Source organism: Astatotilapia calliptera, chromosome 17 (assembly GCF_900246225.1).
Source record: "Astatotilapia calliptera chromosome 17, fAstCal1.2, whole genome shotgun sequence".
Classification (NCBI taxonomy): Eukaryota; Metazoa; Chordata; class Actinopteri; order Cichliformes; family Cichlidae; genus Astatotilapia; species Astatotilapia calliptera.
In genome coordinates, this window is record NC_039318.1 from 15,247,939 (window position 1) to 15,265,054 (window position 17,116).

Genomic DNA, 17,116 nt, shown 5'->3' on the forward strand with positions numbered 1-17,116 from the left:
CCTGTTTACCAGATTGTAGTGGGTCTCGTGTGAATCTGTGCAACCCATCTGAACCTCCAGTTGTCACCGCTCTTTCCTCAGACACCAAAGTAAGGCTGACAGCACTCTGAACACTTCCTGTTGATCATCTGAAGCACAACAGGGGACTGAAGGCGGGGCAGGGATCGGGAAAATAAAGGTTTATAATTTGCACAAATCTAACCCTGCTGGCTGGGAATTTCATTGGGTGGTGGGTGGTTTGGTGCTGACACTGAGCAATTCTGTGAATGCAATTTTTTTTTTATTTATAGAGTTGTCATACAGGGCAAAATGTGAAAAAATTTGCAGTGAGTTACTCAGAGTTCTAGACGAGCGCTGGCTAAAAACAGAGGAGGGCCTAGATGGCGCAAGATTTGCCAGCTTTTTCTGCAAGGTTGGGATGGGCGGAGAGGGCTGCCTCTGCAGGACGACAACTAGATTCTTTCTTTGTCATTCTTTGACAACGACACAGCGAGCTGAAGCACTCCTGTCTTTTCAGGCTTACTGTACCTCATAATTCAACCATGAGTCTCTCTCCACCCTGGTGGTCTGAGGTACCTTCTTAGTCTCTTTTTCCTGCCTCACCACCTTTTCCTCCTTCTGCTGACGTGTTTCAGCTTCATGGATCCTGCCTTGGTTTTTCAGCTTGTGCTGCAGAGTAGATAAAATTATCTCTCAAAGTCCACTCCATTGTGATACATATTTAACATTACTGTTTCTCATTTTCTAAAGCTTAAAACAACACTAATTGCTTTAAGACCAAGAGTGCAGCAGGTCAACTATCACAGTAAATATAAGGACTTTTTGTTAATAGGTTGTTGCATTTTCTTTGTAATGCTGACTTCACACAAACTGGACGGCAACACGTTTTTCAACTCGAGCAATCTAAACATCACCACAGTTAAATCAAACCAGTCGTCGTCTGATTTTTGTTATGTTTAAAAACTATAGTGTCACTGTCTGCCTGAGAAATATTCTGCTACAAGTGGGCTTTGGTATTGTTTTTCTCTCCTTTTCTCTCCCTCTATCGCCTGGGCGGAGGCCATTGTGGGCTCCCGCCTTTGGCCTACATACCTGGGAGATGGTGAACACCTGCGTCTCATTAACCGGCCTCTACTTATGGGAAGAAGTTAGACTGCTCTTTGCTGGATTGTTGCTTGACTCATGTTAGTGAAGTCCTGGCTAGGACACTAGTAATCTAGTTCTCTTGGATTTTGAATCTTGTGCTAACACGTCGTTTCCCTGTGTACAGACACCCTGGACCTGCCCTTGTTCCTTACAGAAATTCTGGTACGAGAGAGGAGTGAGAGACTGGTGAGACGCCAAGAGAGACAGAAGGAGAGTGAGTGTGTTCCCCCTGCTTTTCCCTGCAGATTCCCTGGAGACCTGATCCCTGCACCCTTGTATATAGCACTTTGACACTGTCGCACATTTAACTTGGTCTAACACAGGGCCATATAGGTTTTTTCCCTCTTAATAATAAACAACTTCATTTAGGAATTGCATTTTGTGTTTATTTGTGTCATCTTTGTCTAATATTTAAATGTATTCATCAAGGGTCATCAGTTCAGAGACTGTGACAGTTGAGACTGAGAACAAGAACGAAGTGAGACAGAGAAGCAGAATGGATGAATTCAGATGGATTCAAATGTTTTTATGTCTGATGCTGATGATTCAGATTGTAGGTAAGAATACAGGAAACATTTTTATAGCAGTGAAATAATAATCGTATCAATATTATTACAATCACTTACCAATAACATGAATAAGACAGCTGAGCATGATCTGCTGTTTTAGGGAAGCATGTTTATAAAGTTGTTTCTAAATTGATTTTCACTCTTATTGTAAAAAGTGCTGTATTCTAATGTTTTTTATTGGTTTTCTTCAATGAAGATTGTTGATGATGTCATTCAGCCTCGTCTAAATGTGATGACCATAATAACTGTGATGGTACTAAATGTTTTTTTATTTCAAGAAACTAACAGCACAGCTGATCAAACTTTGACAGATCGGTGAAAAGGCCACAACTAAACCAGACAGATTGATTATTGAGGTGAAATGTTCTCTCTCTGTTATAAAGTATTACCCTATTTACTCAGCAGGATACAACACAGTGAAGTGTGAGGTGACTGATACACACAGGAAGAGTGCAGCCATTTACCTTCAGCCCTCAGCCCTCAGGTGAGGAAACAGGTGAGCTCACGATCAACTGTTTAAGATGACCTCAAATATTAGTTTGATAGATTTTAAATTTTTAAGATCTTTTTTTTTCATTAACAACTTGTGAAATAATGACACACTTTTTGGTTTGGTTTTGTCATTTATTCAGCTGAAGCAAACACAACAAAGGAACCAGCGAGAAAAACTGAAAGCAGCACAAAAGGAGAGTTCATACTTTAGTTTACATCTTTTTTCCTAATGAATATTATTTACATTTTGATGACAGAAAATCACTTGCCTATCCTATAGGAAACATAAGATGTAACATTTGATATGATGGTGTGGTTTTGGCAGGAAACATTGTTCACTTGACTATCATGGCTGTTAAATGGTGTGAAAAGTTTTTCAAACATTAACATGCAAAAATGTTTCAAATTTGTTTTGTCTGCTTTATCGCAGCTATTTTGTGGTACATCGATGGAGCTATTGGTTTGGTCGCACTGCTGATAACAGCTGTGTGTCTCATCATAAGGAAAAGAATGAAAGGTGAGAACATTTACAGATACAACATTTGTAAGTTGTTCTATGAATGTTAGAGTTGACTGTTTTTGTCTTTCCAGGAAACAAAATGCAGAAGAGTGAAAATCCTGTGAGTTTTGAAACATATAATTAAATATTCCTATATCTGCCACTAAAAAGACAATTAAATAAACCGCTCATCTTTGAGGGAGTGTTAACAAGAACTAAACTGCCTTCATAGAAATGGTTTTCCACTAGATGTAGCCGCACTATTGTCTGTTTTTCAGGGACTGAGTTCAAACCCTGCGGAGACTCAAACCAATTAGAACTCGGTGAGATCTCCCACTACACCCAGAGTTAAAAACACTTCTTCTTATTCTCTAAAAAATTGTAAATGCATGACACTAACTGAAAAAGCATCCAAAAGATAAGAAAGTTAGGCCAAAAATAAAATCAGTAGACCACACCATGAATCGTAAAACCTGAAGTAAGAGGTCAAAACACAAATGCAATATCTTGAGACATCATTTCTGAGAAATTAAAGTGATGAATGAAGAGTTGTTTATGTTGCATTACAGTGAGACATATTTTCAAGGATAACTGTTGGCAAAGTAGGATCCAAGTGCAGAACTCAAATCCATGTTAAACTCAAAAAGCAGCTTTATTGCTGACCTTAGCAGGCCAAAATGCAAAACACAAAATAATTCAGGCAACACTAAAAACCTGGAACTCACAAACTAGCCTCTAAGGAACATAGAACATAACAAAGAACAGAAGCAAACTGGGGCTTTAAATACACATGAGGAGATTAGGCCATCGTGGAGACTAGGAACTCAGTTGTACGGTGGCCCTGAGAGGCCACTGCAACTTAAGACAACACCAGCAATAAGAAAAATGCTGCAAAAGCACACAAAACACAACGAAAAGAGGAAAAACGACAGCGGAAATAGGAAAAAAAAAGATTTGCAAAAGCACAAAGTGTTTCTGGGGAGACAATAACCTGACGGACCAGTTGCAGGAACCAAAATATGCTAAGAATTGCGCTGGGAGACACTTAAAAGAAGTGGAGGATTTATCGGTTTTGTGAGGAAAGAAAAGATGAGTGGTATATGTGTTAGCCTAACTATTAGCCTAAAAATTCATCATCAGTATTATATGAGTCATGATAAAACACACCTAGCATGTTTTGGGTTCCTGCAACTGGTCCGTCGGGTTATTGTCTCCCCAGAAACACTCCCCTTTGCTTTTGGAAATCTGTTTTTTCCTATTTCTGTTTTCGTTTTTCCTATTTACGTTTTTTTTTCCTATGTCTGTTACCATTTTTCTTATTTCTATTTTGTTTTGTGTGTTTTGCAGTGTTTTTTTTATTGGTAAATGGACTGATTCTTATATAGCAATTTTCTACTCTCCCAGAGTAGTCAAAGCACTGTAAACAACATGCCTCATTCACCCATTCATACAAGCACGTCTAAAGGTATAGGTGAATTGAAAAATCTAAATTGCCCATAGGTGTGAATGCAGGAGTGAATGTGAGCGTGAATGGTTGTCTGTCTCTGTGTGTTGGCCCTGCGACAGACTGGCGACCTGTCCAGGGTGTACCCCGCCTCTCGCCTTATGACAGCTGGGATAGGCTCCAGCACCCCCCCGCGACACTGAAAAGGATAAGTGGATGGATATTACTGAGGAGTCAGCATGTTTTTCTCTTCATTGTTTAGGTGGATCCTGAAGTTTCCTATGTCACCATCAGCAACACCTAGAAAACCAAGATAAGGTGTTTTGTTTAGTGATATCTGTATGTTTGTTTGTTTGTTATTATTTTATCTATATATCAGACAGCTTTTTTCAGGTTCGTGTTGATGATGAAATGATGCAGTGACTTCTGCTCTACTGTCAATTTTAAAATAACATAGTTCAAGCAGTTGAAAGAAAAAGAATTTGCATTTAATGGAAAGACAATTTTTGAATATTGTTTATGGGTCCAACAGATTTAACCCTTGTGTGGTGTTCATATTTTTGTTACTCAGCCAGTGTTCATGGGTCTGGTGGACCCGCTAGAGTTTTGGCTTTCCAAATTAACACTATCAAACAATTTTATGTTAAATTACTCAACAGATGTTTACTTCATCCCAATTACAAGCCATATGAACAGCAAAGATGGTTAATTTTTTCCCTTTCCCTTTGTTAGATCACATTTATGAATTAATGTGCTTCTCGTTTGTTTGTTTTTTTTGTTTTTTATAAAATGTTATTAAAAAATAAATCAGTTATAATCAAGTGGAGTGAGTGGAAAGACACAACACATTTACACGTGAAGCAATATGTTTCACAACTAAATGGGATCAGCTGCTCATCAATGGTGACATTAGGCCCAGGGTTGTAAAACAGGGGGAGGTGGTGCACACACTTATCCCACACTGTCCTGATGGCAGCTAGCTTGTCTCTCTGCCGTCAAGCTGGTCTGTCGTCTCGGTTATCAAAACGGATAATCCTGGAAATTTTGTGGAAGTTTTCCAGAGACATTGATGCACGGAAAGGTTCTTGCCGGTTTCTGCATCCCACAGGGATTCTGTGGATTCCCCTTTGGACCTGAAAACTCCTGCAAGGATAAGAACCCCAAAGTAGGCCTTTGGGGTTCTTGGAGGAATTTGGTCTCCTTCCACCTCTCTCCAAAAACACACCTTCCTTCTAGATTACTGCAATCCAGAATAATTTTCTGGATGGAATCTGGGATGAAAAGCTCAAATGAAGACTTGATGTCCTGCACATGAGTAACTGTCAGCCGTTGGCCCTGGCCAGTAGCAGCTCTGCAGGGTGGCTCATTTCTTGGGCAAGAAGACCATTCAATTTCACCAGTTATTGACATCCATATTTCTTCACTTGCCGTCTGGTGGGCTTGTTCTGGTCCTGGAGCTGGCAGCAGATGGGGTACTCGTCTTCGTTTTGTTACTAAATGGTGCTCAACCTCATCCTCTTCTTCAAAGTCACTGTCAGACTCTGAATTTTCAGAAATGTGAAATATTCTGAAACCTCTTTGTCAACATCATCATCCGAAGCCCCTCTCTCTTCCAAAATCAATTGGATGGCCCTCGCAGCAGATAATCTTTTGCCATCTTGATCAGTTGTGATAAAGAACCACACTGGCAAAGTCTTATTTATAGTATTATGCCCCTAATTTGCAGGTGGGACAGGGTATGAGAAAATAAAATTTGGATCCCTCAAGAAAGAGGGTAAAATGTGTGGGAATGTAAGGGCAGACGGTGTTGATAGTTGAATTTTCAACAATGTTGCAACTTTGTGCGGGAGCAGGAGGGGAAGAAAACACTATCAGCAGCACCAGAAAGGAGGAAGACAGAGTGTGGGAACACAGGACCTGCACTTTCAACACTTTTATTAGACCTGGGTCCAGTGGACCCGAACACCTTGTATGTAATGTAAATGTGTGGGGGGAGGTACAGTATGAGGTCATTGAAAATTAGTTTATGTTCTTCACAGAAAATAAGCCAAAGCCAATGAATTTCAGGTTGAAAAAATAAATTGTTTAATTTTTCTTTTCAAAAAAAAAACTGAAAACGGGTCTCACAGACCCGAACACCATACAAGGGTTAAAAGGTAGAAAAGCTGGTCATCCAGTTTCATATTGGGCTCTTTGTGGATGCTCTGACCCACAAGGAAAGCCAACTTGTGGGCGTACTGGCAGGGAGCAGGCACTCTGATGATCCCCTAAAGCACAAAGAAAAACAATCAGGCATGACCAACACAATGCCAAAGTCAGTGACATTTACACAGTCGGGGAAAATTATTTGATCCCTGCTGAATTTATACGTTTGCTCACTTACACAGAAATGAAGTCTAATTTTTAATGGCAGTTTTATTTTAACAAATACAGAAAAAAAAAACATTATATCAGAGTTATGAATGGATTCACATGTCACTGAGTGAAAAAAAGTATTTGATACACAAGTAAAACACAAGTGGGTACTTTGTGAAGGAACTCTTGGCCAGTACAGCCGTATAGTCTGTCACCAGGTTTGCACACATCTCTGGAGTGATTTTGGCCCGGTCCTTTTTACAGAAACTAAGTCCTTTAGGTTTCTCAGTTGCCACTTGGGAACTCAAAGCTTAAGCTCCCTCCACAGGTTTTCTATACAATTGAGGTCTGGAAACTGACTAGACCACTCAATGACCCTAATGTACTACTTCTTTGGCCGGTATGTTTTAGGTCATCATCATGCTGGAAGACTGATTCGGACTAGGGCTGCCACGATTAGTCGACTATCAAAATCGTCGACGACTAATTTAATAGTTGATGTGTCGTTTGAAGCTTTGTAAGATCCCAAAAGACGCAGGAATAAGTAGTAGTATTTAAGGGTGTAATAACGGACTGAAGCAGAAGATGGCAGCACTGCATGTACAAGGATGCCAGCTGCCGTTAAACCTTGAAGAAGAGGAAGCCTAATGATAGTTATATAAGAGCAGATGCTGCTGGTGCAATAAGCGGTACGTTTTACGTCCAATGGATGCATGATCTGATTAGTCGACTAATCGCAAAAATAATCGGTGACTAGTCGACTATCAAAATAATTGTTTGTGGCAGCCCTAATTCGGACCCACCTTTAGTCTTCTGTGCTCTTATTGGAAAAACACCTCCAAAGTACAAAGTTTCCACCTTCATGTTTGACTGCAGAGATCATGTTCTTTGGCAATACTCTGCATTTCTTGTCCTACAAATACAGCGGGTTGAGCTGATGCCAAAGAGCTCAATTTTGGTTTCATCTGACCGCAGCACTTTCAAAGCCTTCTCTAAATCATTTAGTTGTTCACTGGCGAACTTAAGATGGGTGTGCCATGTGCCTTCCTGGTGTCCGTAGTCCCAGCTGCCTTCAGATCTCTAACACGCTCCTGGCATGTAGTTTTGTGCTGATGACCACCTTTCTTGTGCACCCCATGAGCAAAGATCGTATGTGGAGCTCCAAACCGAGGGCAACTGATGGTCATTTTATATTTCCAGATAATTGCACCAGTAATTGTCACCTTCTTACATCCCATTCCCTGTTTGTCCTTTGACAGCTCTTTTTCAATTACTGAAAAATATAATTAATTGAAGAAATTGATTCTGTAGACAGGTGTGCTTTATAATTAGACACTCTTGAACTCATTGATTGTAATTTGCCAATTTGAGTCAGAATTCTGGCTGGGTTGTAGGGGATCAAATAATTATATCACTCATTGATTTTTGACTGATATTCTCCCTCCATTAAAATTAAATTGTATTGCTTTGTAAATTTTTAAATTAGAGTCGATCATTCAAAAACGTCATCATTTAATGAAAACTCCTTAAAAACACTGAGGAGAAAGACGCCTGATTATGACCAGTTTAGATGAAGACAACATTTTCAGTGTAGAAAGATTTCTACTCAAAAAGGTCACTCTGATGCCAGCCTACCTGCCAGTTGTAGTACATGTGGCAGAGCTTGTAGGTGAGCCGCTGCATGTGATCTGGCTTGAGTCCACTGGTGTCATACACGACATTGTAGTGGGTTGGTGAGACACTCTCACTGCGAACAGCCTGGCTCACAATATAGAAGTCATACCTAGAAAACAAACGTGCAACAGTACTGTCACAATACAACTGCTCCTATGTAAATATCAAAAGACCGTTAACAGCTAAAAACAAAAAAACAACAAAAACCCCGCCCCCCTCAAAACAAGACGTACCACTCTGGCCGGGTGACCTCTGCGTCAACGATGGTGCCAGGAGGAGGATTGGACACCTTGCCATTTATGTGGGCGAAAAACCTGCTGCTTATGCGCTTCTTCACCACCACCACACTCAGCTTTGGGCTACAACAAAAAGACAGAGGCTCTGGGAAAACCTGACACTTCTACTAAATAATCTCAACTTTGTTCTTTAGATGCTCAGGAATAAATACTAACAGCACTACAAAAACGTCCATGTTCCAACCAGTCATTTTACTTTACTGTCCTTACAATTCTCAAATCAAAGGAAGGAATCATGTATGACCATTTGTATTATCAATAACCCCACAGTGCAAATTTAACTGCCTCTGAGGGCAACGGTTTTTAGAGATTTAAAAAACACCATAACCGTTGGAGATGTAAAGACTCACTTGTAGTCTTGCCCCACTGACTTGATGGAGTCCATGATCTGCTGAACCTCATAGTTCACCACACTGTGCAACTGCCCATCCCCCACTCCGTCTCGGTAAACGATGATGCGTGAAGGCAGACAGCCATTGAACCTCAAATACTCTTTCAGGGCAGCTGGAAAACAAAGTGTTAAGACAGTTTCTGAGATCCTCTGTGTATTTAAAAGTAAAAGTTTTTGAAATGACAAAAGAAACTTGCCACTCAAAGTCTTCTTCAGCTCATCCATGATCTCCTGACCTTTGTGTTGCAGCACACACTTTGAGAGCCACCTTGAAAAACATTTGAATCATTAACTGTACTATTGCATTTAAAGGCTGGGAAACCACACACACACACACACACACACACACACACACACACACACACACACACACACACACACACACACACACACACACACACACACACACACACAAAACGCCAAGTGAGGCCTTGTTTGCACATGTTGAACATAACCGAGAGCATTGCACTGCTCCCAGTGTGAATTCCCACCTCAGTTACAGAAACCAACCTGCACATGCTTTGGTTGAGACTGGCCACTAGAGCACCAATAGACCTTTTCCCAGCAGCGGTGTCATGGTAGCAGTCGATGCCCACGATCATCAGCTGTTTGAGCTGCACAAACATGACAATATCACAAGGGGTTGCCACAGCAGGTAGCTCCGGATGTATGACTTAGCAGATTTTCTTTCTTTTTCTTAATGTTGGACAGCTACAGAACCATAGATGATTTCTGCACCTCCAGAGATCAAACTGGGGATCTATTTTTAAGAAGTCATCCCAAGGACAGTCAGAGGCATTGTGAACCCAATCAAACCAGTTTTGGATGAAAGGAGAAAAAAAAATACATTCTCATCTAAAGCACCAGAAAGTTTAATCAATTCAAAAGTTACTACTCTTTGCTTTCCAAAACACCTTAAACTTTAATCTCTGACATCTGAAGTATTTAGTTTGTGTGGGACTTACAGGGATTTCCACACTCCAGAGTTCCCCTCCCATCTTGCAAGCCATCTGCAGCGCAATCTTTGTAGCTATAGTCATGAGTGCCTGAGGTCGGCTGAGGGTACGGGCCACCACACACTGGCTGGGAGTGGGGCAGTCCACACAAAGGAACTTCTTAACGCTGTCATACTTATCCTTCCTGTTGTTGGGGAGGACTACCACCACCTAACAAACAGAAACACCCTGAGGTCTGGTACCGCTTTGGGAAACGTCAAAATTAAGATCCCTGATGACAAAAATGCATTGTGACATAACTACAATACACTGACCTGCAGTTTCTGTCAGTTATAAAAAAATGGCTACAATTCGAGCATTTAAATGCAAATGTGGTTCATAAAAAAACATTTTAGACCTGAAAACTGAAAAGTAAATGTACAAGTGTGTGCACTTCACACATCACCAACCATCTCTATCTGGGGTCCGACACTGTGCCGTAGGGCTGTGAGGAGAGACTCCTGATGATCTTCATACTGTATCCTATAGAAAAACAAGGATGCACGATAACGTTTGTGAATTAAAAGACAAGACAAGAAAAAAAAAAACCTACAAGTGTTACAGTCAAAAATTTCACTTTACATACATGACAGTCCATTGTGATAAAAAAAAAAGTGTTGCAGAAATACTTAAAAATGCTCAACTCACATGACAGGTTTTCCCATGGCAATTCCCAGTGGGCCTGAGACTCTGCTGAGGGTCTGTAGAAGAGAACTGGCTTCATTGCCGTTACGACGGGTGTGAAAGAGGAGCCAGTTGTTCAAGGGAGGAGCGCTTATCACAGCTAATCCACGCATCTCTTTGGCCCAGTCAGCGGCCCAGGGGTTGTAGTCATACTATGTGATAATTATATTAAACATATTAAATGAGCCCTTAAATGTATCTGTATATATTAACTGAGAAGAAGAAATTATACCGAAGGGGCCTCAATCTGGACGGAGGCTTCTCAAGCTCCAGGATCTCGAAGTCCTGCTCCGGCAGCCCTGGTACATTATCATACTGGGAGGCATTGGAGCCTCGGTCGGTGCCGGGGGCGTAGCCCTTGGAGCGTGGCCGGCGGTGAGGCTGAGCGGTGTCATCTGGGCTGGAAGGAGCCGGCGATGGCCCTCGGCTCATCTGAATTTCCCGCAAAGCTTCTAGCTTAGTCTCGGAGGGTTTGACCCACTGGGGCCCAGGCATGTCTCTGCGGGAGCTAGAGGCTGCGTTGGAGTTGTGGTTGGCGATGGCGTGAGCCTTTCCTCCATCCACAGCGGTCATCTGTGGTGTTGGGGTGGGGGCTGACAGCGGTGTCTCCCCCCTCTCTGGTATGGTGTAGGTGGATTGCTTTTGTGTCTCATTTGAGATTTCACCTGACCCCCTTGAGTGGGTTTCCCTTTTGTCCCCCTTGTGGTGACGGATCCGTTTCTCCAGCGATTCCCGGTGGGCTCGGCTCGGGGGCCGTCCGTCCTGCTGGGGGTCCGGTAGAGGACTTGGCTCCCTGGGGGGCTCGGCTGGCTCCGCGTGGCTTTGACTGTTGGCCACGTGGTTTGCTGCGGCTATCTCAGGAGGAAGCTGCCCTAGAGGCTTCTTGGGAAACTCGTCCTCTTTACCTGTAAAAGATCGGAGGGGGAAAAAAAGGTGTAAACGCATTAGAACGCCATCAGGAAACAAAGGTGAGCGGTGATGACTGAACACACTGTGTGGCGCTGGTTCACATCTGATGACGTGTCACAAACGGGCACATGAATTCATGCAACAACACTGCCATAGAGAGTACAAAATAAAGGAGAATACACTCATGAAGACACATAATCACATATCCACAGGCAAAGAGTGGGAGGAGGATAGGGAAAAAAACATCAGAAATAATGTTTGATATAAATTCCCATCATGGGAGACTCAATTAGGAAGAGACACTCTACTGAGCGTGCTCTGAAATTATTAGTCTTTCTACATTTCATTAAACAGTACTCGGCTGCAGTAGTAGCTCCAGGCTTGAAAGGTCATACAGAAATATTTCTTGATTAATGAACCTTCTTAAATGCACTGAGACTTATAAGTACAACTATAAAAAGAGAGAGAGAGTACTCAGCTTCTACAACCAGTACAAGGTTTGACATTAGTACTCAAACTTGCTGCTTTACATCTGAAAGAAATGAGCAGAGCTGACAGGAACACACGGTGTGGGTTATGTGGGTGTTTTAAGGGAAAAAGTGATGACCAGAGTCAGGTCAGGACGACAGCAGCTGGAAGAAGTGGAAGCGCTGTGGGAGTTATCCAGGAAGTCGACTTATTGGACCTGCATCCACAGACTAAAGAGCGTGTGCGTGACGAAATTACCCACTGACCTCGGTCACTTTTGTTCCACCACAAACTGCTTAAAACCCACCGGGGGACAAAGTTAACGTCTTTCACTTATTGAATTTATTGTTTTAATTTAAAGAAATAGAAACTTGGGATTTTCTACAAATTTCAACTGGTTAAATTTTTTTCCCTAACCAACTTTTCTGTTTTGTTTTCTTCGTTCATTTCCATTCACGTTTATTAGACGAGCCAAAACACAATCCTCTTTTTCATTCGTGCGTTTTATTAGATAACAAAATACAAATCAAACTTGTGTTTCTTCTGCTACTGCAAGACTACAGCCCTCAATCAAGAGGTTTATACAGTGCTGTGAAAAAGTGTTTGCCCCTTATTAATTCCATAGTTTTTTGCATATTTATCACACTTACATATTTCTGATATTGGAACAAATATCAATATAAGACAAAGATAAGGGAAGAATACAAAACGCAGTTTTTCATTTATTAAGGAGCAAAGACGTTATAAGCCCTTAACCCTAATAACTGCTTGTGCCACCCTTCGTAGCAAATGCAATCAAACTTTTGCAATTACTGACTACGTGTGTTTCACATTGCTGTGGAGGAATTTGGGCCCAGAATTGTTTTAATTCAGCCACACTGGAGGGTTTTCCAGCACAAACAGCCTGTTTAAGATCAAAGCACATCAATGAGATTTGCGTTTAAGCTTTGACCCAGCCACTCCAAAGCCTTCACTTAGTTTTTTTTTGAGCCATTCAATCACTGTCCTGCTCCAGGTCCAAAGTGCTTCAGGACACAAACTGATGGCTGGAGATTCTTCTTCAGGGTTTTGAATCTTAACTGAGGTAAGTAAGGCCTGCAGTTGTTCAGATTTTGTTTTAAGTGTCCTTTAACTTGTGTGATGCAAACAGAAAAGTGATACCAGTGTAGTGAGCGATTGTTTTTCCAGCATGACTGTAGAAATGCTGCTGTAGAGTCTTTTCACCTCACCTGCTGACAGGTCAGAGGCAAATAAAATTGCTCTTTGAAGTCAACACCCCTGTATTAAATGCCATTTCTGCAGTTGTTGGAAGCAATAAAGAACTCAGAGTACTGAGTAAATTACATGCTGTGGTGATTAAAAAAAACTTAAATTAAGCCAAGTAAACACTCAGAATCATAAAACTGTCAAATCTCACAGTTCAGCCTATTCAGACACAAGGATGCAGATTAAAATAGCCCTGCTGCACAGCAGCAGCACATGTGGCAGCAGATAGCTGTTAAAACATAAGTTTAACAAAAGCCTCCAGTGTTCAAAAAAAGGCCCATTATCTTGTCAGCAGGCAGGAAAGCGAACAGACTACTATTAAAGTTGTGTGGGCTCTGGAAGAAAGGAAAGCCCTTCCTCCTTCAGCTACAGCTGCTGTTATAGAGGTTTATATAGTGTGACGCAGGAGGAAAGCAACCACACAGGAACCTGGAAAAGACTGTGAAGACAGGGGTAGATGCATTAAGGACCTTTATCTAAATTTACGGCTGTGCCTTTAAGTAACATTAGCACAAATGCAAAGTTAATTTAGAAGATGAGGAATTTTGTCTCTAAAACTAAAGTTCTCCACACAGAGTCATGCAATACTTTTAGTTTCCCACCAGATGGCGCCTTATATCATCAATTTTACATCTGCAGCCACATTGTAGTCCAAACAAAAAGGAGAAGGGGATCAAAAACTAAAGGTAAGAGATGAGCTAACCATTGAAGGACTCCAAATAAGCAGCAAAGCAAGTCTGAAATATTATGCTGGAAGATCAGTTTGTGACAGAAACAAAGAAAAATAAACCCGAGTGCTGCGGGACAGACAGGCGACAGACAGGACGGACTGACTGTGGGACAGATGGACAGAGACATGGAGAACGAAGGACCAGTCAGGATAGCCCACCGGTTGCTGTTGTAGGAGGGAATGTGGCCGCCGCTCACAGCCACACTTTTGTTGTTGTTGGCTTACATTGTTTGAAAGAAGAGGGGAGAGAAGGCAGATTAATGAGGAGACAGAGCAGGATTCGAAAAGCACAGTCAGCTGGCACATCTGGACCGGTGTTTGACTTTGTTGTGAACACGTATGTTTGATGTTCGCACTGCAGCCTGGCTGGACCGAAGTTGAGCTGGGTCAGACCTGGCTGGTCACAACGCCCTCTACCTACAGTAGGGGAGCTGGCTGTTGGTCACATGATCACAATAAAAGAGCTGGCTGATTGCAACTGACTGTACCAGTGTTTTTGAGGTATTTACCCAGTTTGAGCTTACATTGCATGTGTAGGGGTTAACTTAGGTTCAAACAACCTTAATGTGAGCACTTATCCCGGCTGAAGTTGGGTTATAGGGTAAGTAAATCCAGATAAGGGAAAGAAACCATGGATATGTTAAGCTTCCTTAGTGGTACAGAGCCCAGGCTGAGTGAGAACCTACATAGACACCAGTTAGTTTGTTTGTCAGGGCACCGACTAACTCTGACTAATGTGTCTATTTTTGTGTAGTTGTTTTTGTTTTTTTCCCTTTCTTAGTGGTAGCTCACTCATCTTGTGGACTTCAGGTGGACCCTCAGAGGATCTTCATGTATGGATAGAGCCACGTTAGTACCAGCTTGGGTGTACGCTGATTCTTTGATTCCCTTTGGCCTCTTGATTGTGAACATCTCAAACAATTTTCTTACATTTTGCCATTAAATAGAACAATTAAGAAATGTTGGAAGATGTTTCTATTTCCAAATTTATAGAACTAAATTGCTTTTTCTCCTGACCAACAGATGAAGTAGATCATAGATTGAGTGTTCAGCGATATCCTCAAGAGTAAAAGTGTAAAATCTGACATTTGGCTTGGATTTGTTTGTCACATTTGCACTAAAAGGGCAATTGGAGGTGAGGTTTCTGGAATTGTTTGTGCATAGAGGAACTTTTGTCACTCTCCAACACAAGTTTAAAACCAACTGGAGATTGATTTACTTGAGAAGAGCAGACTTTTTGATAATTTATAGAAAATGGATTGTTTGGTGCAGAAGTACCTGGTGCGGGCAGCTCCAGCTTCGCCCTCCTGAGCTGTGTATTTTCATTTAACCTAGCTAACGCTGTTTCTAAAGCAAGAAATGGGTCTGTAATATCTTGTTCCTGGTTATCCATTTTTTATTATTATTGCTTAACAGGAATATATTAAAAGAACAAAAAACCACAAAAGACAGTTTGTTTGAAAAAACAAAATGAAAAAAAAAAACACAAACTTTTTATAAGATGAGCTGAACTAATTCAGCGAACAGAGATACCGCACGAAGAGCAATTGAAGCGAGCTGCCTTCGTGTGCGTGTTCGCCTTGTCCTCGTTGTCCTCGTTGTCCTTGCGATCCTACCGGTCCTGCTATTCCTCCTTCTGAGATGCCCTGAGAATTTGAGGGTAAGATACAAACAGTTAGTAAAGTTAAATAGAAAAGGGATAGTTTTTATAAAATGAGAAAAAGCGAGAACCTAGAGAGACTGACCGTGATTGGGTCTCAAAGGCAGGCGCGGTGCATTTCGTGTGTGTGATGGCGGAGAAGAAGAAGCGTTTCTGGGGCTCCGATTGGCCGGAGCATCCGGAGTGAGATCGGAGAGCGAGTTTTGCCTGTCCCCGGCGGCCAGGCGCAAGTTTTTCCCAGAGGGTCGCTGGAGAGAACAAGCTCCGACGGGGATGGAACTGGGGCCGGATGAAGCGGGGCGATCTAGCATAGAGAGCAGATGCAGTCTGTCCTGTGTTGAAAGACGAATATTCTTGCCTGTGGATCGCTCAAGCACTGGTGGAGAAGAATTCGGCGAACTCGAAAAAAATAAAGCTGTCCAAGTCTGAGATATCTAGAAAGTTTGATAAAAATGAAAAAGAGGGTAAATGTTTTGTTTTTCTCGTACAATTAGCTGTTAAGAGAGAGGAGAAGAATGAACCAAACCAAACCTACCAACTCGATCGAGAGAACCAAAAAGAGAGGAATTGAGCTCGCTTATCTCAGAGTCTGAAAAGAAATAACAACGAGTATTTACAAGCGGGGAAAAACAGTAAAATATAAACATTATATGAACAAGAGTGAGAAAAATGAGGTACCTGATGAGGACATGATCGCTGCTACAGTTTAGTGTACAAACGCACTTTTTAGCTCTGAGTGTTAGAGGCGAGCTTATTTATATTTTTAAAAAGTGTATTCCAAGTGTTACAGAAGCTATTTTGCATGGTTTTTGAAGATGAAAAAGCTTTTGAGAGAATGGTAAAAAGGAAAATGCGAAAATGTAGTTAGACGGGGGAAGATTAACACTTACCGACTGATTTGCACATAGGGCATGCGAAGGCAGTTGTTGTCGATCCCTGTTTTCGTGGCTGTTGCGAGCCCGCAAGCAGTCTGAGCGGCGCCAGTTGTTGATACGTCTCAAGTCAGAGGTCTTCTGGGAGCTCGACGGCAGTCTTAACCTCAGCGGGAGATCGTAAAATCAGACCTGGAGCCGATTGGCTAACCGGGGTGCGAAGGGAGCTGTGCGATTTGTTATGTGATTGGCAGGGGGCGAAGTGAGGGGGAGTTGGTCTCTGGCGGAAAATTTTCAAACGATGTAAGCAGCGCATTTAGGAGCAGAGCGGGGAACGAACAAGGAGGAAAAAATTGTGCTCTGCTCTGGAAGGGTCGGCGATTAAGAGCGAGGTAGAACTTAGACTGTGCGTTGAATTTTAGAGGTTGCTAGTAAGAGGGAAGTTTTTGAAGAAAAAAGACTAAGGAGTTTTCCCCCTGTTTTGGATTATAAGGCTTTTGGGAATAGAGGGTAGCTAACAAGTTATTCTAGGGTTTTTGGGGAAATCGCGGAGGAGTTTTTAAGGAGTTTTCCCTGCTTATGTTTCTAAGGATTAGGTTAAGGGGGCTGCGGGGATCGCGAGAGTTTTTTTCTGAGTATGAGTTTTATTCTAAATCTACAAATGCA

The 17,116-nt window shown here is 41.9% G+C and overlaps 2 protein-coding genes and 1 long non-coding RNA gene across 7 annotated transcripts; 1 reads left to right on the plus strand and 2 right to left on the minus strand.

Annotated features, from left to right (window-relative positions):
* Positions 1-689: 689 nt before the first annotated feature.
* LOC113009365 (uncharacterized) lies at positions 690-4,709 on the plus strand. 5 transcript variants are annotated; one of them, XR_003270167.1, is made up of 4 exons: positions 690-1,360; positions 1,576-2,211; positions 2,348-2,827; positions 4,413-4,709. It is a non-coding gene; the product is annotated as an uncharacterized LOC113009365 (long non-coding RNA). The 5 variants fall into 5 exon arrangements; XR_003270164.1 differs by lacking the exon at positions 4,413-4,709 and having other exon boundaries at positions 1,576-1,703; positions 2,118-2,211; positions 2,348-3,577; XR_003270165.1 differs by lacking the exon at positions 4,413-4,709 and having other exon boundaries at positions 1,576-1,703; positions 2,121-2,211; positions 2,348-3,577.
* A 1,564-nt stretch (positions 4,710-6,273) lies between these two features.
* Positions 6,274-10,697, minus strand: LOC113009486 (piwi-like protein 1; the record flags this gene model as incomplete). Its single annotated transcript, XM_026147796.1, has 9 exons — positions 6,274-6,417; positions 8,141-8,288; positions 8,413-8,538; positions 8,826-8,979; positions 9,064-9,134; positions 9,377-9,480; positions 9,832-10,032; positions 10,272-10,344; positions 10,510-10,697. Coding segments are annotated over 9 exons (1,209 nt in total), but the record flags the coding sequence as incomplete, so codon positions are not given.
* LOC113009487 (USP6 N-terminal-like protein) lies at positions 10,658-15,311 on the minus strand. Its single transcript, XM_026147797.1, has 2 exons — positions 15,197-15,311; positions 10,658-11,450 (listed from the first exon to the last, which is right to left on the minus strand). The coding sequence occupies exons 1-2, from the start codon at positions 15,309-15,311 to the stop codon at positions 10,735-10,737; spliced, it is 831 nt and encodes a 276-aa protein (XP_026003582.1). The 3' UTR covers positions 10,658-10,734.
* Between the last annotated feature and the right edge of the window lie 1,805 nt (positions 15,312-17,116).

What these genes read in the sequence shown, in the direction of transcription:
- LOC113009487 (XM_026147797.1), bottom strand. Translation starts at nt 15,311, where the DNA reads ATGGATAACCAGGAACAAGATATTACAGACCCATTTCTTGCTTTAGAA. An exon ending in GCTGGAGCTGCCCGCACCAG is followed by an intron (nt 11,451 to 15,196) that starts GTACTTCTGCAC and finishes GATCTTTTACAG; the next exon opens with GTAAAGAGGACGAGTTTCCC.